This window comes from Mya arenaria, chromosome 17 (genome assembly GCF_026914265.1).
Source record: "Mya arenaria isolate MELC-2E11 chromosome 17, ASM2691426v1".
Classification (NCBI taxonomy): Eukaryota; Metazoa; Mollusca; class Bivalvia; order Myida; family Myidae; genus Mya; species Mya arenaria.
The window spans coordinates 16,340,997-16,366,019 of record NC_069138.1 but is presented as its reverse complement, the minus strand read 5'-3'; the positions used below and the strand labels follow the sequence as shown (position 1 = coordinate 16,366,019).

The 25,023-nt window shown below is 34.4% G+C and overlaps 2 protein-coding genes across 10 annotated transcripts in view; one reads left to right on the top strand and one right to left on the bottom strand.

Moving 5' to 3' along the window:
- Nucleotides 1-483: 483 nt before the first annotated feature.
- On the top strand, nt 484-8,743 carry LOC128222865 (palmitoyltransferase ZDHHC12-B-like). Of its 6 annotated transcripts, none has more exons than XM_052932023.1 (6): nt 484-502; nt 3,359-3,483; nt 4,862-5,001; nt 5,259-5,411; nt 6,446-6,612; nt 7,414-8,743. In XM_052932023.1, exons 2-6 carry the CDS (start codon nt 3,360-3,362, stop codon nt 7,733-7,735), a joined length of 906 nt encoding a protein of 301 aa, XP_052787983.1. In that variant the 5' UTR covers nt 484-502; nt 3,359; the 3' UTR covers nt 7,736-8,743. The 6 variants fall into 6 exon arrangements, with proteins under 6 accessions (XP_052787983.1, XP_052787984.1, XP_052787982.1 ...); XM_052932024.1 differs by lacking the exon at nt 484-502 and adding an exon at nt 2,979-2,997; XM_052932022.1 differs by lacking the exon at nt 484-502 and adding an exon at nt 3,098-3,131.
- A 519-nt stretch (nt 8,744-9,262) lies between these two features.
- The window catches only part of LOC128222937 (syntaxin-binding protein 1-like), a 34,273-nt gene continuing 18,512 nt past the window's right edge, over nt 9,263-25,023 (bottom strand). The window contains exons 13-18 of one of the 4 annotated variants that reach the window (XM_052932125.1): nt 24,580-24,591; nt 19,895-20,008; nt 18,575-18,663; nt 18,052-18,075; nt 13,383-13,537; nt 9,263-12,720 (exon numbers count right to left, since the gene is read on the bottom strand). In XM_052932125.1, coding sequence (XP_052788085.1) covers nt 12,659-12,720; nt 13,383-13,537; nt 18,052-18,075; nt 18,575-18,663; nt 19,895-20,008; nt 24,580-24,591 — 456 coding nt within the window. In that variant the 3' untranslated portion in view covers nt 9,263-12,658. The remainder of the gene's footprint in view (nt 12,721-13,382; nt 13,538-18,051; nt 18,076-18,574; nt 18,664-19,894; nt 20,009-24,579; nt 24,592-25,023) is intronic. The other 3 variants (XM_052932126.1, XM_052932127.1, XM_052932128.1) reach the window with 3 other exon arrangements.

The following is a 25,023-nucleotide window of genomic DNA, read 5'->3' as shown; positions in this document are numbered from 1 at the left end:
ATTACTTGAGTATGACAGGTGTTTAGAAATTAGAAACTTTAAAATTTATCTTTGTTTTGAGTATTGTTGAGGCTAAACTTACAATAATGAAAATGAAAATGTGTCTTTTTCGGATACGTAATATTATTTTGCTTATACCGTTCCGAAGTAGACGTACTTTATTGGCGTCAGTTCACTCGTGACTTTCTAGAAAAAGGCATCCTTGTACTCTAACATAAATCTCTGAACAACTTCAATACAGCAAAATGATAACATTTTATATTTCCTTTAACAGAAATAAGTACAGATGATACTCGGGAAATTTAAAACGAAAAAGCCTATTCACAATGTGCTCAGGCGAAAGCCATTTGCATGCACACGTCCATGACTGGTCTTATTTTGTCTAACGTTTTGTGTGATCACCTGTACGAAATGTAACAGCCGTTATTGAATTTATTTTCTTAAACTTAGAAATGGGCAAGCAATGAATCATTCATGAACACAATCGGACGAAAGCTTTGCAGTAAGTGTTAATGTACTATCATGTTTTATAAGGTTTATATTCAATACGAGGGAAATACATCAGGAATCATATACATTTATACTTTAAAAGACATTGCCATTATTATAAGTGTGGTCTGGGAGTAGTGTTATCATTCGGTTGTTGGTCGGACCTAGGTCTTGTGTAAAGTGTGGTCTGGGAGAAGTGTTATCATTCGGTTGTTGGTCGAACCTAGGTCTTGTGTAAAGTGTGGTCTGGGAGTAGTGTTATCATTCGGTTGTTGGTCGGACCTAGGTCTTGTGTAAAGTGTGGTCTGGGAGTAGTGTTATCATTCGGTTGTTGGTCGAACCTAGGTCTTGTGTAAAGTGTGGTCTGGGAGTAGTGTTATCATTCGGTTGTTGGTCGAACCTAGGTCTTGTGTAAAGTGTGGTCTGGGAGTAGTGTTATCATTCGGTTGTTGGACCTAGGTCTTGTGTGACCTAAGTCTTGTGTAAAGTGTGATCTGGGAGTAGTGTTATCACTCGGTTGTTGGACCTAGGTCATGTGTAAAGTGTGGTCTGGGAGTAGTATTATCATTCGGTTGTTGGACCTAGGTCTTGTGTAAAGTGTGGTCTGGGAGTAGTGTTATCATTCGGTTGTTGGTCCTAGGTCTTGTGTAAAGTGTGGTCTGGGAGTAGTATTATCATTCGGTTGTTGGTCCTAGGTCTTGTGTAAAGTGTGGTCTGGGAGTAGTATTATCATTCGGTTGTTGGACCTAGGTCTTGTGTAAAGTGTGGTCTGGGAGTAGTGTTATCATTCGGTTGTTGGACCTAGGTCTTGTGTAAAGTGTGGTCTGGGAGTAGTGTTATCATTCGGTTGTTGGACCTAGGTCTTGTGTAAAGTGTGGTCTGGGAGTAGTGTTATCATTCGGTTGTTGGACCTAGGTCTTGTGTAAAGTGTGGTCTGGGAGTAGTGTTATCATTCGGTTGTTGGACCTAGGTCTTGTGTAAAGTGTGGTCTGGGAGTAGTGTTATCATTCGGTTGTTGGTCGGACCTAGGTCTTGTGTAAAGTGTGGTCTGGGAGTAGTGTTATCATTCGGTTGTTGGTCGGACCTAGGTCTTGTGTAAAGTGTGGTCTGGGAGTAGTGTTATCATTCGGTTGTTTGTCGGACCTAGGTCTTGTGTAAAGTGTGGTCTGGGAGTAGTGTTATCATTCGGTTGTTGGTCGGACCTAGGTCTTGTGTAAAGTGTGGTCTGGGAGTTGTATTATCATTCGGTTGTTGGACATAGGTCTTGTGTAAAGTGTGGTCTGGGAGTAGTGTTATCATTCGGTTGTTGGTCCTAGGTCTTGTGTAAAGTGTGGTCTGGGAGTAGTGTTATCATTCGGTTGTTGGACCTAGGTCTTGTGTAAAGTGTGGTCTGGGAGTATTGTTATCATTCGGTTGTTGGACCTAGGTCTTGTGTAAAGTGTGGTCTGGGAGTAGTATTATCATTCGGTTGTTGGACCTAGGTCTTGTGTAAAGTGTGGTCTGGGAGTAGTGTTATCATTCGGTTGTTGGACCTAGGTCTTGTGTAAAGTGTGGTATGGGAGTAGTGTTATCATTCGGTTGTTGGTCCTAGGTCTTGTGTAAAGTGTGGTCTGGGTTTAGTGTTATCATTCGGTTGTTGGTCGGACCTAGGTCTTGTGTAAAATGTGGTCTGGGGGTAGTGTTATCATTCGGTTGTTGGTCCTAGGTCTTGTGTAAAGTGTGGTCTGGGAGTAGTGTTATCATTCGGTTGTTGGTCCTAGGTCTTGTGTAAAGTGTGGTCTGGGAGTAGTATTATCATTCGGTTGTTGGACCTAGGTCTTGTGTAAAGTGTGGTCTGGGAGTAGTGTTATCATTCGGTTGTTGGTCCTAGGTCTTGTGTAAAGTGTGGTCTGGGAGTAGTGTTATCATTCGGTTGTTGGTCGGACCTAGGTCTTGTGTAAAGTGTGGTCTGGGAGTAGTGTTATCATTCGGTTGTTGGTCCTAGGTCTTGTGTAAAGTGTGGTCTGGGAGTAGTGTTATCATTCGGTTGTTGGTCGGACCTAGGTCTTGTGTAAAGTGTGGTCTGGGAGTAGTGTTATCATTCGGTTGTTGGACCTAGGTCTTGTGTAAAGTGTGGTCTGGGAGTAGTGTTATCATTCGGTTGTTGGACCTAGGTCTTGTGTAAAGTGTGGTCTGGGAGTAGTGTTATCATTCGGTTGTTGGACCTAGGTCTTGTGTAAAGTGTGGTCTGGGAGTAGTGTTATCATTCGGTTGTTGGTCCTATGTCTTATGTAAAGTGTGGTCTGGGAGTAGTGTTATCATTCGGTTGTTGGACCTAGGTCTTGTGTAAAGTGTGGTCTGGGAGTAGTGTTATCATTCGGTTGTTGGTCCTAGGGCTTGTGTAAAGTGACGAGCACGTACGTTACGAAACAGCTTTGAAAATTAATTCAAGAATCGAATGAATCCATGAAATATAAGACTATTAAATCAAATTGTGTTGTTCAAACTAGCAGGACGATAATAATAGAGGTAATGAAACATCCCATCCTGTAGGAGAACTGGCAATTTAAAATCAATGTTAGGATGTTTCTTGCTTGTAAATCCTAGTTAGTGGTGTGTAACCGAAAAAACTACAAACCTCTAGTGATACAGAGCAAAATAACGTAAACAAAGTTAAATCATGAATTTGATCTTATTTGGAAACTATTGATGAAATAACTTCGTATCAATATAACTTCTTGAAAGAAAACGAAAAGTTAATGTCATATATTTTTTTATTAGTTTTAGACATATTCCAAATAATAGCAAAAATGTCAGAATATTTTTTATCAAGATCTAAAAAGCGCTCATTAAACTATATTTAATATAAAATAATGTACACTTATTACAGTATGGATTTCATGAGAAATGGGTACAAGTTTTGGACGACAGGTTGCGGTGTCAAGTTGGTCGTTAGACTAGTACACACTGGCCTTTGTCTCGGCATCTTGTCCGGACTGCTTTGGAAAGACACAGGTTATTTAATTATAAAACTATGCAATCTTAATGTGACAGTGAATGAATTGTTTTCTGTCAACTAACCACTAGGTTCAATAATGTAAATATATTATATAATAATATCTGTATGTTTGTTGAGCATGATAATTATATTGTAATTCACATGTACACTTTGGTTTCATTCGATAAAGTGTAATGCGATTATTGCAGAGTTTGATTAAAAATACTGAACAGCGCTGAATGTCCGTTAGCATTATCAAACACAAAACTTATCATGGAAAACACTGTGTCGGAGTGATCAACACCAGTTTGTGATTGGTCCAAATGGTTGTTCCTGATACAAACATTAGTTGATCATAGTAACGATACGCCCATATAACAATAGGTATCCATACATTGTACGAATGTAGGACGAAGTGAACCACTTCCTAAGTGAACCAGGACTAAGTGAACCACTTGGTAAGATGAAGTGAACCATCTATATGTTATATAGGGAATATTCTCTTAATGAAATATTATGTTTCAGAGTTTATTTTCCTGAGTATAAATGATTTAATAGATGATATGGATAAATTGTTAATCATATTAAAGTATTTATTTATTAGAATTATGTATTTTGATATAACAATGTTTTGAAAAAAGGAAAAGAAAAATGAAAAACAAAATACCTTTTTATTTAATCCTTACAATGAATATATTATCAATACATCCTACTTTGTTGAATTTTATTCCATATATGTTAAAAAATTCTCTATGTTTGTTATTTACACCTCAGTCATGTACCAAAAACAAATAAGTGTGGGTGTTTCATGACATTTCGGCTGGATCCATCTGCATTTCGCTAGCATTTTAAAGATAATCTGAGCCTATGATATAATAATAACAAAATACTGAATTTTTAAACACCTTAGTAATAGCCAATAATGTTGAATGCATCAAGTAATAAATATCATAATGTTTATGCATCTCTTGTATTTATGTTACTATCATAAAGTAGCTACTATACTAATTGTCATGAAGCTTAAAAGTCAATTTCTAACAGCTAAATAAACATCTTTAACAGTGTAGCAAATGTGTGAAGTCTTGCATTCAAATGGCGATAATTACTAGTTATTATCACCTTTCAGGCAGTGTGCCATCACACAATAGCCACTATATAATACATATGTGGTTCACTTGGTCCTGAAATGGTACACTAAGGAACTGGTTCACTTGTGAAATGGTTCACTTCGTCCTGCACCCCATTGTACAATATGAACAGATGTTTGATTTTAATTCGCAACTGGCACATTTTAACTTGTATTTATACCAATAACAACCCTCATCTGTAGCTCTGATTGTAAAATGAATATATTATTTTGAAATTAATGAGATTGAATTAAACTGTTAATTTCAGAACTGCGCCGTGCCTTGATTGAGTTACAATATCCAGTGTATGGCACGATATTTCTGTTCACACTGTTTGTCTCTTTAGTGCTGTATTACATTGCAAGCATGACTGATCCTGGTTATGTTGATATTTCTCAATTTAGACAGGTAAGTGGTTTAGAAAAAATTGAATCACCTGTTTTGATTAAAGAATCATACTTGTAACTGTATAAACTGTTATTTCTAGCTTTTTTGTTTGATTGATATGCTTCTTAGAAATAATACCTTCGAAGTTAAATACATTAAAGGCTTTAAAGTCCAGAAAAAAATTAGGAATGTAATTTTTTTTTTTTTTTAACATTACGTATGTTTCATATTCGAGTATGAGATATTTTCTATAATGATAACAATCAAATGATTTTCAGTCAGCAGGAAACGACCACTGTTTGGACATAGAGAGCGAAATGTCAGAAGAAGAAACCCACTTTTCCAGGTTAGACAGCACTAGGGGAGACAACCAGCCATTGGACAAACGCAACAGATACAAGTACAGATACTGCGACTACTGTGAAATAATGGTACAACTTAGCACCAATGGATTAAGTCTATTTTAGACATTGGTTATAATAGTGCACTTAGTGCATGTTTAAACTAAGTGGTAAATGTTGTATCACTCAGAGATGGGGATTATTTTTAAATATTTACATGTAATAATGTTATATAAGTAAAAGATGTTTCCGCATCTGTGACTGATACTTCCATATAAGGTTTTTTCTTTATATGGACCAGGTATGAAAGTAGAAGTGAAGATATCTGACACTCATAAATGGAAATCTCAGATGCCTGGTTACCTCATCTTACTAAGATGTCATTTGAAAGAGTACATTCTGTTTAGAGAAAGACTATGTAAAAAGTTATACCGGTAACAAAACTAATGTAGCTCTCATTCTTTCGTGGCCTTGAAAGATTGCGCATATCCAGTTGAATTAAAGAACTAAAGTAGAAATTGAAATAATGTTATAAATCGATAATACAATTTCCGTCATTTATTTTAAATTTAAGTTGTCAGCAATGATGTCAAAATTATGTGTGCACAGTGTGGTCACCATGCATCCAACTGTATCATGATTGCCAATGGCTCAATAAAATGACACACTTTACATAGGATAAGGATACCATAGGCTATGCTGAATATCATAAAATTCCTTAAGATAGTAGAATATAAAGAGCTTTAATGCGAGTTATTGCAGTTATACACCAGCGCTCAGTGTGGGTATATTTCAAGCACATGGGTAGTGGTAGACATAACTGTTTTGTACCATGTTGTCAAGGGCAATGTTTAACAACTATCCAGCAATAAACCGTAAGCAAAACCTGTTGCAATTTATCCACACTCTAGTTACTCAATGGTTAAGCTCCGCCTACTTGTTTCAGTTGCAATATGAAAATTAACGTATAGTCAAAAACAAACATGGTACAATTAAGTTATAGCTCAAATAATAATATGGATAATAAATTTTAAAAATAAGATATACATGTTAGAAGTTACATTATATTTTTAGTAAATATATATGTTGTATTTTAAGTTGTAAAACTTTGAAATTCATTTCAGCCTCCTTTAAGAAGCAAGCACTGTGAAGATTGTAAGCAATGTGTACGTCGCTATGATCACCACTGCCCGTGGCTAGAGACATGTATTGGGGAACGAAACCATAAATACTTCTGGTGGTTTCTACTCGTGATGTCTATACTTATTATATGGACTGTTGTTATAGTTTGGTGAGTCATTTATACACTTTTCTTAGCTTGTCCGTTGTAGGGAGGAAAATATCGGAGTTAATGTCATACATGTGGCCTTGGTGTCATTTTTTGGTGGCGGCAATGTGTAAAACCTCAGCAATAACGTAACAAATGGCCCCAATATTACAAAAATACTGATGTCAAATCTCATTTCTCTCATTTTCAGTCTCAATTCATTTCACCACATAGCATCAAAAAATCTAAAAAATTGTTGACAATTTTACACCTTTTAAGAGCTCATTCTCTCATAGACTATGTTGATTAAAACTCTGATCAAGATTTAAATTAAGTACAAGTACAACTCAATGTTGTTTTTTTATTATTTTTGGCTCTAGAATATGTTTTCTTTAAAATATTGACAAAAAGTTATTATCAACACATTGATTCTATGAGGAAATGCGCTTTTAAAAGGAGTTAAAACATACAATAATTTGAATCATACATGTACTATATATATATATGCTTTAATGAGTTACAATGAGTTGAGACTGGGGTTGAGATTTGAAGTTTTGTGTGATATTTAAGCCAGTTCAGTAAATTTACCAAAATTGGTGCATAATTACTGATAACAATATGCAGCTGTGTACCTAGGCCCATAACTCTAACTGTTATCACTGTCAAGTTATGCCCCTTGTTAGTTTAAAAAAATCATGCAAAATTAACACTATAACTGTATAACGGTTCACTCAAGTAACTTTGAAAATGCTTAATTAACTAACTGATCATATATGAACTTTAAGCGAATGTATGTATGTAAACTCTGATATTTTTTTCTTTCAGGGAAAGTTTTATTACCAAAAGAACCTGGGCAGAATGGTTTCATACAAACATTGTCTTATTTCTTATCATCGCTGTTCTTGTAATAAGTGGGCCTGTTGTGGTTGGACTTCTGGCGTTCCATACATACTTGATGCTAAATGGCCAAACAACGTGGGAAGCTTCTTCAAGGGAGAGAATAACTTATCTAAAGTATTTGGACAATGAATATAATCCTTTTGACGAAGGGTGTCTCTTGAATAGTTATTATTTCATGTGTTTTTACAAGGTTCGAAGGTGGGAAACTTTATATGCTCAGCGGGCAAAGTTTAAAGACACTGACTGACAGATTGATTCGTTTTCAGTTGAAATATTTTCTTACACTTTTGTTGATTTGAGGAGTATTAAATTTAAAAGGGTTTGTCATAAAGTCTGTATGTATTGTTCATCAGAGTTATCTTGACCACCGGCAACCGGCAATTACAGTAAACTGTAGGTAGATCAAGTTTTATTGGCTGATTATGAGTTTTGTACAAGTAAAATTTAACATGTACACATTACTTTGGTGTAGCAGTATCCAATGCACAAATACGGTATCTGTACATTGTTAATTTTATTTGTTATTACTGGACAAAATGAATCATTTACATTAATTTGAACATAATGATATCTGACTAAATTTTATTATACACAAGTATTGTCCCAAAACATGAAAAATAACTCATTACGAAACGTCATTATAAACAATCTATTGTGATGTGATGAACTCCATGAAATTTACAACTAAAACACCTTGTGGCATACTTGAACCACAGACTAGGCCTTCATATCACAAAGATTCTCAATTTATTGGTTTTTAGTTTTTTCTCAAGTACATTCTATGATATAGAAATATTATTCTTTAGAATTTCGACCACTGATATTCACCATCATGCAGATGACATTGGGGTTTTAAAAGGATTAAAACATATTCATAGTTTGGACTAATATCTTGCAATAATATGGAGAAATGAGTTGAGATTTTCTTGTGTTTTTTGTGATATTGGGACCTGCCTGTCCAAAAAACGGCATTTCTAACCACTGCGCTACATCCACTGAGGTGTTGGAAGTACATGTAATGTACAAACATTATACAAGGGCCACATACAAAGCATTCAATACACAAGCTGACCTGCCAATCTACAATGTATGTTAATATCAACCAATTGCTTGTATGCAATGGTCAAGATAACAGTGCCAACAATAGACGTATGTATTACACCGCGAGATTGTGAGAGTGTTGGAAATGAACTATTAATTATTTGTTATTTACTGACTTGAAATGCTCTATTATTTTATAAAAGAACTATTTGTCTTTGCTTAGATCTCTTTCATACTCAACAAATCGTCATGCAAAGAAAGCATACACAAGAAGAAAGTTTGTGTTGCCGATTCAAAAACTTCAACCTTGGTCACTCAGAAACCATTCTTGGCTGGCATACATGTTCAACATTCAATTATTGTTGCCAGATAAGAAGCTCATGTACAGCAAGGCACACAACTAATGTTTTAAAAATTGTCCAAGTTATGACACATGACACAGAACAATCCTACGAGCTTTGGTGTTTGATCCTTGGAGAGCTGATGTATACTTAGTATGCAGTTGTTGCAAAGTATATTTTAAAAAAACTGCAGGTGTTAAACTGTTTTACAGTTTTAAACTTGCTGGCAAACTAAAGATAACAGTTGACAGTTTTTATGAGTAAACCCCGAGAGATCTTGTATGTGATGCAGACAGTTCTACCACTTGAAGCACCAGACCATATCACCGTCAAAGTCATGGCAGTATGGATAATATAGGCTAAGGATAAGGTACTTACACGAGCAACGTACAGATTTTTTGTAAAATTTATTAAGGTGAATAAACAAGCATAATAAACGTTGTAAGAACATGTCGGGATACATCTGGTTTAAACATAATAATATTATTGTGTAAGACCAATATATAAACACTATTATATTGGAAAAACCATCCAGAAGACTACACCTTAAATTGTTCTAATGCCATGTTCTTAATATCAGTCATCTTCCTTTTAAGCACTACTCAAGATAAATGGAACTAATAGACTATGAGTAGAAAACAGTTGTTGGCCAGTTTGAATGAAACTGTACAGCTACCTGGATGGTTACAAAAATTGGTCTCTGTATACAACTCGTACATAGCCAACATAAAATCATTGGGATTTAGATATGGATAATAAGATGAGAAATACATTTTAAATAGAAGTCATGTTATGGACTTATTCATGCTTCTTTTTTAGACTAAAAAGGACTCTCATAGATTTGCACAAAAAGTGGTATCCATTATATCAACAATAAAACACTTTTTTTCTGACCTAAGCTGATCGAAGCCAAAATATACCAATATTGCAGTAGGCATCATCAGCACTACTTGGAAGCATGTTTTAAATTTATCAGGAAAACCTGCAGTGTTGTCCTGTGATAGGGTTGATGAATGAATGTAGATTGGCCAGTTTTTAATCCAAATTGCACTAGAAACAGAATGGAAAAAAACAAGGACAAGATTTGGGAACAGTAATTTGATAGAAATTTAGACTATTTGCAATACTGTCATTGGGGCCTGGGAAACATTTCGCCAAACGTTGATACATTATTTGCATATCTATGAGAGATTCCCTTTAAATCAAAATATACAATTATACTTTTAAGTACAGTTATTACTTGAGAAAGTGCCTAAAAGCGAGTGCATAACTAACGGGTATGTTGCCAAGCCTGCAACTGGTCTGGAGTAACATTTAGTAAACTTTGTCAAAAACTTGACAGTGAAAAACTATACATATTGCACACTCCCTACGAGAAAGGTTAACATTTCACAATCAGATTTACATAAGCACTAACTATCCATAGAAACACACATCAGTAGGAATACATTAAGGATATCATTGTTTAATCAACTAAAATATTGTTGCAACAATTGTTAAGATCACTTTATCGTCTCTATTTTCCTACCTGGACATAGTTTTAAGGTTAACTTAGAGATATAATTAAGTTTAAGTAAGCTACATGGATATAAGCTGATATCTAGGTGCTGTTGGGGCATAACTCTTCAACTACATATGTACTTCTGATCACATGTATTATGACGGTGATGTGTAAAGTACATACATTAAAGCCACACCAAAATATCAGATACATATTGTAAACAGCTAGTAATAACATTGTTAATAGAAGGACTTCATGTACTTCTAAAGACATATCAATGAGTGTATAACAGATTAAAATGCTAAAATCAAGGAGCTACAAGGGGCTTCACTAAGTGACCCCCAGCAAGGGGCTTCCTATGACTCCCATCAAGGGGCTTCCCAGGTCCCCCAGCAAGGGGCTTTCCAGAACCCCAGGCCTAGCTCTACCCTCCACATTAAGTTAATTTTCTCTGACCCTTTCTCACCCCTGAATAAGCACATCTGTTTATCTGTTCTACACTCACTCATATGATGGACTTGTATACTGGAGTTGGCTTTCTGGCTTCTGAGACAAATATTTCCATATTGGCAGTTTATGCATATGCAAGTGTCATTCAATTTAAAGGGTTTCTTCTTTTTATATTGCATCTTGAATCGATTTGAATATAATGTCATATCTCATACTGCTATGTAACTTCCTTAATTCAGAATATGTTTTAACAGGTCTTCGAGATGATGGCTAAATATTTTATACATTGCTCTTATGTCCCTGGCATAAAAATGAATATGAATAAATGCATAGAATATCACTGAAATAATCATTCACACACTAAAACACTGCTTTGTAACAGCCACGATAATGAGAGTTGCTATAAATAGGCTTAATAGGACTTGTACAAGATATACATTGACAAAGACAGTTTCAAAATACAATATGTAAGTACATCAACTTTCAAACTCCAGTCATTATAATAATATATGACCTACTGCACATGTATAACAATTCTACAAAAACAACTTCATACACTTCTACACATAAATAACAAAAAGACTAACAGTGATAATTATCATTGGAAAATACACTTTACATAAAAAAACATTAAAATAAAAAACAACAAATGTTTGTACATATGCTTATGATATATCAACAGTAAATGTTAGTGACAATTGATGACTACTTATACAACTTTCCTACTAGTATATTGTATACATTCAATAAGATTTATAAACAAATTGGTCCCTTTCAATAACCATAATAACACAGTTCTAGACATTTGCAAAAACTTTGGTCATACATAATGAAAGATATTAAGATAATTTTATAAGAACACACATCAACACCTGATAAAAAACACTTCCTTTAAAGCCAATGCAACAGAAATCCAATTAACAGACACTGAAATTCAACAAATCTTTTGAAATATTTCTTTGCACTCAAGAAAGTTTGATAAGAAAACTAACCTGGGACTTTCACAAGACTTTAAAAAGAAACATTGATCAAATTTGTGTGTAACCCAAAACTCGTCACCATAGTGTTATAACTTGTCACCCTAGTGTAAGAATGGAATAACTACATATACAAATGCAAGCTGCTATCAAGTTCTCCAGAAGTAGTGACAAACTAGAACTCAATAGGTAAGAAGTGACAAACTAGAACTCAATAGGTAAGAAGTGACAAACTAGAACTCAATAGGTAAGAAGTGACAAACTAGAACTCAATAGGTAAGAAGTGACAAACTAGAACTCAATAGGTAAGAAGTGACAAACTAGAACTCAATAGGTAAGAAGTGACAAACTAGAACTCAATAGGTAAGAAGTGACAAACTAGAACTCAATAGGTAAGAAGTGACAAACTAGAACTCAATAGGTAAGAAGTGACAAACATAAGCTGGAAAAGGAGACAAGCAGCATTAATTAAGTTATGTCAGATGTCATTTATTAGACAAAAGTTATGTAGCAATGTATGAGACAATATTCAAACTTCTGACTATTTCTACGTTTAAAATGACAAGAGTAAACAACGGCCATATAATCTTGCAATATAAAATGGTTTACACACTTCCTTCTTTAAACAGTCAACAAATTTACAAAAATCTTGCATACATTCTGAATAAATAAGAGTCTTCTTGTCACATTTTTCTCCCTTTAAAATGCTCCTGTGTTTTTACATATGCCTGTTAAAGACTTGGTTCTACGGCAATACACTTCTACATAATTATAACAACACATAGTATGACATGACCATATGTCTTGTGTAGTAGCATAGTTCAGTGTTATGTTGGTATCCTCTTTCACTCATGAAGAGTTTAACTGCTCAGCTCTCGTAAGTCACCCAAGAAGCCCTCCGGAGATAATATATGGGTGGACCCTGGAAAATAGAAATATTTACCTTGGGTATTTTTTAACGTTCTAATAAAAACATTCAAAAGTTATGTTAATTTAGTAAAATAAATATACTTCAATACAATCTTGGAATATACTACGACTTTGAACCAATTCAGTATTTTTATTCAAAATAATTAAGTTTAACAAAGACACTATTATTTTTAAATTGATTTAGAACACCTGATTATTTGTTTTTCTTTGATTAGAATACTGACCAATTAAAAACTATATTCAATGCAATGCTGCTTTTCCAAGAAAAATATACCAAAGAAATTTCCCAGATTATTCACTTCTTAATCCCACAAATTTCACTGCATGTAAACTCATCATAGTAAGTTCACAGCATTTTTACACAAATCAATACAACCAATGAGAACCTCCCAATCCTTCACTGCCTGCGTGACCTCATAAGTGCATTATAGCAAGATCATCGCTTATTGACACAAATCTTTACTAACCAATCAGAACCTCCCAATTCTTCACTGCCTGTGTGACCTCATAAGTACATTATAGCTAGAGCAATTCATATTGACACAAATCTTAACTAACCAATCAGTACCTCCCAATTCCTCACTGCCTGTGTGAACTCATAACTTAAGTACATTATAGCAAGATCAATTCATATTGACACAAATCTTAACTTACCAATCAGAACCTCCCAATTCTTCACTGCCTGTGTGACTTCATAAGCACATCTGAGCTCGGAGTAGCAGGTACCACCGATGATGAAGATAATCAGCCTTGGTCCACTCTTGTAGTTAGCCTGACCCTTGTCCTTGTGCCAGTGGCCATATCTTGCACTGAAATGGGCACAAAATCATATTGGCTTTAAATAATCTTGAAACTTTATTAGAATTAAAATAGATCAGTGTTGATACAGATTGATTGAAATTATGTAAAACAAGTCAGCGCACTAACCTATTTAATAAAATAATGCCAAACTTCATCCACATGAAACAAGTGATGTCTAAACAGAATATGGATTTGTTTTAAAGAATCTAACACTTTGCAATTAGAAACATCTATTAACTGGTAATGTAAGTTAATCAAATGTAGATTATAAATAGAATATGATTATAATAAACTTCCTATGTCAATACTTAAATTATGAATAATGATTTTCAATGATATTTAATTCATAGGATTATCAAAAACCTAAGTGAGCTTTAATAAATTATGTGACAAATAAACATGTAGTTTATGAGGTAGTTGCAAGGAACGTATACTGTGAATACCTTTGAAAAGCTTGGAAAATATACAATTGCAAAGAAAACTTTTGAAAATTTATAATGATACATAGGAATGGTTTTAAACTATGACATGGTTTATTTTACAAAAAGGCAATAACAAACTGATTTAAGCTTAGCATCATTGGCCGAGCAGGTTTTCAGCCTTCAAATTGAAAAAAACAACATTGCCCCAAATATAAATCAATATAAGAAACAAAATATGATTTCCTAGAGTTTAATCATTCAAATAGTAATGATACAAGTCAATTTATAATATATCATATATAGGGAGAAATTTCATTTCTATTTGGATGGGCCTACAAATGTTAATGGGTTTTTTACATTTTTCATGCAATTATATAAACATTTGTTGTAAAGAGAGTAAGATGTTTTTCTCTAATGCACTCATAAACAGTATTATTCCTGCCAGGTAGGTAGGAAACGAACATGGAACCTGAGTCTGAAAATATATTAAAGGACAAAAGTTCTGCACGGTTTGTTCCGCACGGTTTGTTCTTCACGGTCTGTCCTGCACAGTTTGTTCTAATTCAATATGGTAACAACAAATAATGCCACTTAGAGTGAGACTGTTATTTCAGAACAATGACCACTTCCTTATTTTGTATAATTTGGAAGCAAGACATAATAGTTTTACTGATTTTTTCTAGAACATGTGTGAAAGGTAAAAAATTCAAATAAGGATCAGAGTTGAAAAAAATGAATTACAGAAAAATCCATTGCATTGTTAAGATCACAATTTATAACATGTTTTTGCTCAATATGTACAAACTGCTTGGGGCAGGGTGAAATGGTCAACATGGATGCATCAGATATGTTGTGTCCGTCAAAGATATGTTGTGTCCATCGTAAATATGTTGTGTCCGTTATAGATATGTTGTGTCCATCATAGATATGTTATGTCTGTCATAGATATGTTGTGTCCGTCATAGACATGTTGTGTCTGTCATAGACATGTAATGTCCGTCATAGACATGTTGTGTCCGTCATAGACATGTTGTGTCCGTCATAGACATGTAATGTCCGTCATAGACATGTTGTGTCCGTCATAGACATGTTGTGTCCGTCATAGACATGTTGTGTCCGTCATAGACATGTTGTGTCCGTCATAGACATGTTGTGTCCGTCATAGACATGTTGTGTCCGTCATAGACATGTTGTGTCCGTCATAGACATGTTGTGTCCGTCATAGACATGTTGTGTCCGTCATAGACATGTTGTGTCCGTCATAGACATGTTGTGTCCGTCATAGACATGTTGTGTCCGTCATAGACATGTTGTGTCCGTCATAGACATGTTGTGTCCGTCATAGACATGTTGTGTCCGTCATAGACATGTTGTGTCCGTCATAGACATGTTGTGTCCGTCATAGACATGTTGTGTCCGTCATAGACATGTTGTGTCCGTCATAGACATGTTATGTCTGTCGTAGATATGTTGTGTCCATCATAGACATGTTGTGTCCCATGTTATGTCCGTCATAGACATGTTGTGTCTGTCATAGACATGTTATGTCCGTCATAGATATGTTGTGTCCGTCATAGACATGTTGTGTCTGTCATAGACATGTTATGTCCGTCATAGACATGTTGTGTCTGTCATAGACATGTTATGTTCGTCATAGACACAACATGGACAATGTTGTGTCTGTCATAGATATGTTATGTCCGTCATAGACATGTTGTGTCCGTCATAGACATGTGTCCGTCATAGACATGTAATGTCCGTCATAGACATGTTGTGTCCGTCATAGACATGTTGTGTCCGTCATAGACATGTTATGTCTGTCGTAGATATGTTGTGTCCATCATAGACATGTTGTGTCCCATGTTATGTCCGTCATAGACATGTTGTGTCTGTCATAGACATGTTATGTCCGTCATAGATATGTTGTGTCCGTCATAGACATGTTGTGTCTGTCATAGACATGTTATGTCCGTCATAGACATGTTATGTTCGTCATAGACACAACATGGACAATGTTGTGTCTGTCATAGATATGTTATGTCCGTCATAGACATGTTGTGTCCGTCATAGACATGTGTCCGTCATAGACATGTAATGTCCGTCATAGACATGTTGTGTCCGTCATAGACATGTTGTGTCCGTCATAGACATGTTGTGTCCGTCATAGACATGTTGTGTCCGTCATAGACATGTTATGTCCGTCATGGACATGTTATGTCCGTCATAGATATGTTGTGTCCGTCATAGACATGTTGTGTCCGTGGACAATTAAGGTCTTTGATGTTTGTACAGCTTACATCCGCTTGGAACTGTCAATATCCTACTCAGTTGTTGTTTTATGTTACTATCCTGTTCAACATGTTTGCAAAAAGCAGCATCTGCTGTGGGAATCCATGATCAATAGACAATACATCTATGTATGAATCTATTGAAATGACTACATTTTTATCTCAAGGAGGGGATAATAGACAACTTGATAGCTCACCTACTTAATCATCCGTAACGTATGCTCATTGCTTATAACCTTTCTGGTTCAAAAGATTTTCTTGCACATCCATAAAGTAAATAATATTTCATGTTTGGATATACCTTAGTGCTTTTAGTATTAATATTGAAAACCCATGCAAAACTTACATCCCCAAGTATAGAATCAATTTGGTATGACTTTAAGAGTAGCCTTACCTTTCCTTTCAATCTTTCAATTAGTTTAAAAATTTACTTGGATTTGAGATACTTGGGTATACCCAAATACACCAAAGAACACAAAATACAACTATAATCTGCATGTTATCAAACGGCAAAATGCACCATTGAGAGCTTCAGCCAATGAAATAAGCATTACTGTTAGTAGACTGCACATATTCAAAGGAGAACTCAGAAACTCGTGTTGCATGAAATAACGTATGACAAACAATGATAAATTCAATCATGACCCATCACATTACCGCTACTTCTTCTTTCAATGCATATCAATAATTATGTGTCTATGTATATTAATGTACTGTAATTATACTTAAAAATGTTCTTGTCTACAATGACAATGTATGCACTTTAAATGTACTGAGGTCTACCAATTGAGGAGTGGTTCTTGGACAGTCAGGATTTTCGCATTTTGGAAGTTGCATATCGAAAGCCTGGTTATTATCAATCAGGGCTAAATGCAGAGCAAATTTTTAATAACAAGAAGACAATCTTAAAGTACACATTTTTGAACAAATGTAACTCCCCCTGCTACTTCTACTTATCAGAAGAACAAGGTACGTCACAAATCCATACATAACTAATGGGTCATAATTCAATACCAGCACAGGCATCAAGACAACAGAGTCTTCATTGGATCAAATAAAATCATGCTTTAAATATTATTTTCTACAAAGGACTAAAATTGTGTTATCTGTCAGAGAATACTGGGAAGTATGAGATGTACTTTTACAGCTTTATTTCAGGCTGTACATACACATTGATCCAAGAAGAAAACTGGTCAAGCAATTGACTACGAAAAATGACGAATAATTGCCATTTAGCCTAGATTCAAGAGAACGATGCAATACCTTAAGATTGTATTTGTATCTTTTTGCAATTTATGAAGTGTAAAACCAAGGCATTATTATGGCATGATGTCTGGTATACTTTATATTATCTTGGGTAAACTACATCAGCATGTAATTCAATATTTCTTAACTTTAAACAACGAAAATCCTTGGTTCTACCTTCAGTTACTTGATGGCTGCCTTAAGACTGTACTTATACAACTTCATGTAGAATGTACAGTCTAGTAAGCCAACCTCAATATGGAAAACATTAACATTTATGTTTGCAGGAATTGGGATAAACAGTTTGCATTCAATTTAAAGTCAAATTTATTTGACCTGAACAAAATCCCATAATATTCTGACCTGATTAGTTTTGCAAAAATAAAATGCATCTCAGAAAGTATATGAAACCCACTTAATTACCATTTCTTTTCAATAAAATATGTTTCTGATGTTAAAATATAAAGATAACTGCAACTTTCTTTAACAGGTCAAATAAATATGACTTCTTCAAACATAAAGGTTCGAATATGCCATAGGCAACAGAAAATTAACTAGCGTATAAACCTTGCGGAACCCGTTGACTTGGCGCTGAAAAACATCGGGCAATAAAACACCACAATATATACCAACAGTGTACAAACTGACCTGAATTTACATGTACATTCCAAATATGATGATTAACTATATTTTTAACAAACATTTCCATGTTTTTATTTTAGTACAACAGTAAACAATGATTTCTTTGTCAGTTGTCTTGAGTAACACATTTGACTATCAATACATTATGAATCACAAGGAATACATCAGTTCTTCCTGAATACAAAGTCTCATAGACTGATTGATAGGTTTCTTTTTGTATTTTTTTTCTTAAAATGAATTTCATTTTGGCATAAAGAGTTATTTATATAAAGGGTTCATTATCAACAACAATTAAGCAAGAAATTTGCTAATGAAACATTACAACTCTAATTCAAATATCTTCTATCAAAAGTAGTGAACATATCCCCAAACCATTTTTATCAATATCTTGAATATAAAACAGAAAAACACTATGTACAACAATGAACATAGTTGTATGTAACCTCACCTAATTGGTGGTCTGTAGCCTGTCCTTGGAGCTGCCCCACCAGACAGAAACGGATACTGACGTGTGCTCAACTTCTCATCTACAGCTTCCTAGAGAAAAAAAAATCTTTATGAAAATTGGACAAGGTATAAGACTCTTTTTTTAACACTGCATAATTGTCTGGACATTTTGACATGTGTGCATAATCATTATGTCCAAAAGTTGTTTAATATTCAGCTATAATGTTTGACCTCTCCATCCCCTATCTTTAACTCTCCATTATATACTTTTAATGTTTGAAAATCAAACATAAACCCATGAATGATTATAGAAGAGGCCCTTTTCATTAATTCTTAAACTGGATTTATGTTAATTGGAAGAAAATACTGTAAAAATGTGATCTAGGTTCATATTGTGTTTTAAACACGAGCACCCTTCATTTCGGTTAAAAAGGGGCTTAACTCAACAAATATTTAAACCAGTTATGGGCCTTCAAATGCATTTGCATATTGTCTCTGGCCACATGTGTACCATGTTTGAGTTTAATATCTTGAACATTATCTATAAATCTAACCTAATTTTATGTTAAATCACTATGCTGGCGACGCCACTCACATCAAAGACACTTAATTTAGGACAAAAACACAACTTTTATTCCTCTAAAAATAGAAGAAATACAAACAAATAGGGCTGATCAGAACTATGTACAATGCTAGCCTAGTGGATATAATTAACTCTTATTTGTAGACAACAAGCATTTTTTAACCTTATTTCAGGTTCAGTATAAAAAAATCCATTTAAAAATGTCCTTATATAGGGTTTAGTTAAAGAAATTATTTTGAACTTGTCTGCAATATTCAAATTTGCTGAAATCATAATTGAATATTACATAATTCAGAGCCAAACAGTCAACTTTTGACAATACTGGATCACCAGTTTAAATCCATACTAGTACAGACTGCATTGTGAACCTAGTTACAGTTTTATGTTTGGGATTCTTAAAATAAACATCAGGTCATTATTTATACAACATAAAACACCTCATCTTAAAAACAAAACAAGTTATATTAATTATACTTCCAAAATGTCCTAAAATTCAGAGACCATTTCTACAACTGCTAATCTATAAATATTGATTGTTACAATATTGACAAACATTCTACACCTCGCAACACCTCATTAAGATACGGTATTCCTCCATTATAATATCTTTAATATGTGGAGTCAGTTAAAACATCTGGTAGGCGTGTGTTTCAACATTCACAAATTTTAAATGACAAATACTCATACGTCTGAGACAAAAAAATCTCTCAAACTCTCTAACCTCCTCCTTAGTTTTACCTCCATAATGTCCTTAATATACGGCGTCCATCGTGACATCTGGTACGTGTGTTCAGACGTGCGCTCCTTCCTGTTATACTGATGATATGGCTGGGCTGACTTTTTCTTACCGCTCTGAAAATACATACGTTGATGCATCAGCATTTTAACTCAAATAATTTACAATGTTGACCCTTTTTTGTACGGGCAAACATTTACAATTTCAACAAGACAAACATAAATGTGAAGTTGTTATCTAGACTAGCACAACATACTGTCAAGCATTAAAATAGACTTCGTGTGAAATCATACAAAACAGTACTCATACAATATAAAAATGTATAATGACCAAATTAAAGCCTGAAAAAAAGTGTTAACATTCTACAGTTCTAAAGTTATCAGTGAAACATAATAACATCTGTGTACATTGGGAGTAAATTATTAGTGTCCAAGTATATTTGAGTTAAACATCTATTAAATGTTAGTATATATGGAAATAAGCCAACAATTTTTCAAATAAACTCTTTGGAAATGAAATATCAATATGTGCATATAATTTTAACCAATGAACTCAAAGTATGACCTTGACCAATGACCTACATTCCAAGGTCTTCCTTTTGAGACATATTCCCACTATGAATATTTGCACCAAGTGTTTTTAGAATCTTTCAATTTATGACCAAATTACAGTCAGGACAAGCTGAAATATGACCATTTTGACAGTCTAATTTTGACCTTGACCTTCAGTCCTGCTGTATCTTGCACTACACACATTCAATCTCAGCATGATATATATGTGTTCTTAGTTATCTCAAAATCATCTACTGCATGACTAATTTACAGCACAGTCCAGACAAGCTATATAAAAATATAAAATTTTAACCATTGACCCCGAAGCATACCTTGACCTGCAAACATGTCATGGTGAACATCATTTGTACCAAGTAACTTCAAAATCTCCCCATTCAAAATACTGTCCAGCCAAGCCAGAATATTTGCAAGTTTGACCATTGATATGATCAGATTACAATCAGGATAAGACCTGGCAGTCACCACAGCCTGTTCAACATACAATTGACATGACACTTAAATCACATTATGACAGCTGATTTGTTTAACATAAAAAAATGCTGAATATTTATATCAGGTTTCAGCATCATGTCAATTGTCCACCACTGTGACAACTATGTTAAGTTGGATTGACATTAAGCTTAACAGATACAATTTTGCATGTCCAACATCAGACATTACACATATAATAAACATAAAATATTGAATATATTTGGTTCAAGCTGTCATGACAAATAATTCCATATTGCCCAAATATGTACAAAATTCACCAACAAACTAAAGGAAACAATCCAGGTATAATATCCCAAAAATTATAAAAATAATATTCCCTTTACAATTTCCCTTGATCAAACAAAACAAACAAGATCCGTCACAGTCACTAGACACAATACCCCCAGTTGGGCTTTGCCAAACTGATAGCCATTATTATAGCACCAGAAATGTGTGAAAAAACATCTATACCACCCTAAAGGCAACCAATTATTCATTGCACATTAAATGTCTGTGGAGTAAATAAAGGTTATGACCAAAAACCCTACAAGTTTAAGGAAAGTCGGACCTAGCATATTGTAGCTTTCAATTGGACAAAGCTTTTTATGTTCAATGTCATCATGACCTTTAAACGCAAATTCAATGCAGGTCATCTGCTGGTCATGACCAACCTCCCTACCAAATTTGAGGACAACAGGACCAAGCATACTCTAGTTATCAATCAGACAAGCTGTTTGTGTCCAAGGTCACATGTTCATGGTCTTTTACCTACTGACCTCACAATCAATAGGGCTCATCTGCTGGTCATAACTTATCTCCAAACCAAGTTTGAGGCCCTTAGGCTGAAGCAAACATGTGAAAAGCAATATACCCCTGCTTCATAAAAGGAGGGCATAAAATAACTAACATTACATCAGAGAATGTTCCCAAAAGCACAAACACAGAACAAGTATTTAACATTAATTATCACTGAGGATAGATAAGAGAGCATGCATCAAAAGCAGATAAACAATAGCATCACAGATGTCTGCTTTGTTTGAATTGTTGCTTGCGATAGGTTGTAACAAGTTGCATGTATCTTAAATGTTTAACCTGTTCCAAGTTGCATGTATCTTGAATGTTTAACCTGTACCAAGTTGCATGTATCTTGAATGTTTAACCTGTACCAAGTTGCATGTATCTTGAATGTTTAACCTGTACCAAGTTGCATGTATCTTGAATCTTTAACCTGTACCAAGTTGCATGTATCTTGAATCTTTAACCTGTACCAAGTTGCATGTATCTTGAATCTTTAACCTGTACCAAGATGCATGTATCTTGAATCTTTAACCTGTTCCAAGTTTCATGTATCTTGAATGTTTAACCTGTACCAAGTTGCATGTATCTTGAATGTTTAACCTGTACCAAGTTGCATGTATCTTGAATGTTAAACCCATTCCAAGTTGCATGTATCTTGAATGTTTAACCTGTTCCATGTATCTTGAATGTTTAACCTGTTCCGAGTTTCATGTATCTTGAATGTTTAACATGTTCCAAGTTTCATGTATCTTGAATGTTTAACCCGTTCCAAGTTGCATGTATCTTGAATATTTAAACTGTTCCAAGTTTCATGTATCTTGAATGTTTAAACTGTTCCAAGTTTCATGTATCTTGAATGTTTAACCTGTTCCATGTATCTTGAGTGTTTAACCTGTTCCGAGTTTCATGTATCTTGAATGTTTAACATGTTCCAAATTCCATGCATCTTGAATGTTTAAACTGTACCATGTTTCATGTATCTTGAATGTTTAAACTGTTCCAAGTTTCATGTATCTTGAATGTTTAACCTGTTCCATGTATCTTGAATGTTTAACCTGTTCCGAGTTTCATGTATCTTGAATGTTTAACATGTTCCAAATTCCATGTATCTTGAATGTTTAAACTGTACCATGTTTCATGTATATTGAATGTTTACACTGTACCACATTGCATGTATCTTGAGTGTTTAAACTGTACCATGTTTCATGTATCTTGAGTGTTTAAACTGTACCACATTGCATGTATCTTGAGTGTTTAAACTGTACCATGTTTCATGTATCTTGAGTGTTTAAACTGTACCACATTGCATGTATTTTGAGTGTTTAAACTGTACCACATTGCATGTATCTTGAATGTTTAAACTGTACCATGTTTCATGTATCTTGAATGTGTTTTTTAGTTATGGCCAAGTTAAATGTGTTTGTACAACAGAGCCCACATTTACACAATTGCTTCCATAATAGTTTTCTATCTTCTTTGAACAAAATACTCAAGCAAGATGATCCAACTTTAAGATCTATGTACCTTTGGCCTGTTAAAGGTCATCAAGATTATCAAAACAATTGATCATAGTGTTTCATTTTCTGAATATTAATGGTGCATCTACATTTTTATAACCTAGGTCACCCTCAGAATATGCATATAATACTATATAATAGCTTCATGCATCTCATTTGATTGTAGAAGGCTATATTCTATTCAGGATTTAGACCTTTTATTCAATAAATAGTTGTTATAGTGCATTTTTTATTTCACTATGTCCATGCCACTAACTACTTCATTTTTTTTTAATGCTGGTGTTCATTTAATTAAATGTTGTGACATTAATTAAGTAAGATGTTGAGTGAAGCTGAGATAGAGGTAATATATAGCAAAGAAACTGTAGATTCTCATCCCAAAACGTAAGATGATTTAGTCATGCCAGCCAGGAAATCCCCAAAAAAGTATTGAAGTTTAAAATGAACACATGGCACAAGAGGGTCATGGAGGAAATGCTAAAACTCATCTGATGAGCATGTGGCTATTGTCTACAGCCAGAGTTATGGGCCTTGATGTACATGTGACTATTGTCTACAGCCTGAGTTATGGGCCTTGATGTACATGTGACTATTGTCTACAGCCAGAGTTATGGGCCTTGATGTACATGTGACTTTGTCTACAGCCAGAGTTATGGGCCTTGATGAACATGTGGCTATTGTCTACAGCCAGAGTTATGGGCCTTGATGTACATATGACTATTGTCTACAGCCAGAGATATTGGCCTTGATGAACATATGACTATTGTCTACAGCCAGAGTTATTGGCCTTGATGAACATATGACTATTGTCTACAGCCAGAGTTATTGGCCTTGATGAACATATGACTATTGTCTACAGCCAGAGTTATTGGCCTTGATGAACATATGACTATTGTCTACAGCCAGAGTTATTGGCCTTGATGAACATGTGACTATTGTCTACAGCCAGAGTTATTGGCCTTGATGTACATGTGACTATTGTCTACAGCCAGAGTTATTGGCCTTGATGAACATGTGGCTATTGTCTACAGCCTTGTTGTGCATGTGACTATTGTATTCAGCCGAATAAGTAGCAAGTTTCAATTTAACACCTTCATCCATGGTTTGGCACTTATTATAATGACAATAACACTACAACTGACACCAAGGCTATGAAAACAGTTCAAATTTTACCTTCAAAAAATACAGACAAGCTAACAAGTTCTGGATTAGTTGTACACTTGTCATGATTTCATTTAGGGGTGATAATAGCTGCAAAGGGCAAGAACAAGCTACAGTTTTATCAAAGGGAGGTAATATACCAGTATCTTTTTTAATATAATACATTACCTCATCGAAAACCTAAAATGCCACATAAAATGTCATACAATCATCTCATAGCATACAGTCAATGCCTTAAAATACAATATATGTGTAAAAGCTTTAATCAAACATGCATTTTACTTGTTTGATAATGAACATTGCTTTTAAACACAAATTTACTTTGTGGCAAATATAATTCAAGCATCAAAGCATGGTGAAAGAGTTAAAATATCACATGTTAAATTAACTGTCAAGGACTGGGTCATTCAGGGATTTGGAGCAAAATTTGGAGGATAAATAATTTAAAACAGTGGTTTTACTTCTCTTTTTCATAAGGCTTTGATTATATTTTTATAAAATTATGCCGAAATGACTGAGCAGCATAACAGCATATATTAAAATTTCAATAAGATCAGTAATACCAAAGCACAGAGCAACAGACAGTTAGAATTCGTAATATTTTGTTTACAA

Bases quoted from the DNA above. Each gene is read 5' to 3' on its own strand.
- LOC128222865 (XM_052932020.1), top strand. From the start codon at position 3,342: ATGTACACTTATTACAGTATGGATTTCATGAGAAATGGGTACAAGTTT. The intron at 3,484-4,861 runs GTTATTTAATTA...TGTTAATTTCAG, and splicing joins ACTGCTTTGGAAAGACACAG to AACTGCGCCGTGCCTTGATT. The intron at 5,412-6,445 runs GTACAACTTAGC...AATTCATTTCAG, and splicing joins GCGACTACTGTGAAATAATG to CCTCCTTTAAGAAGCAAGCA.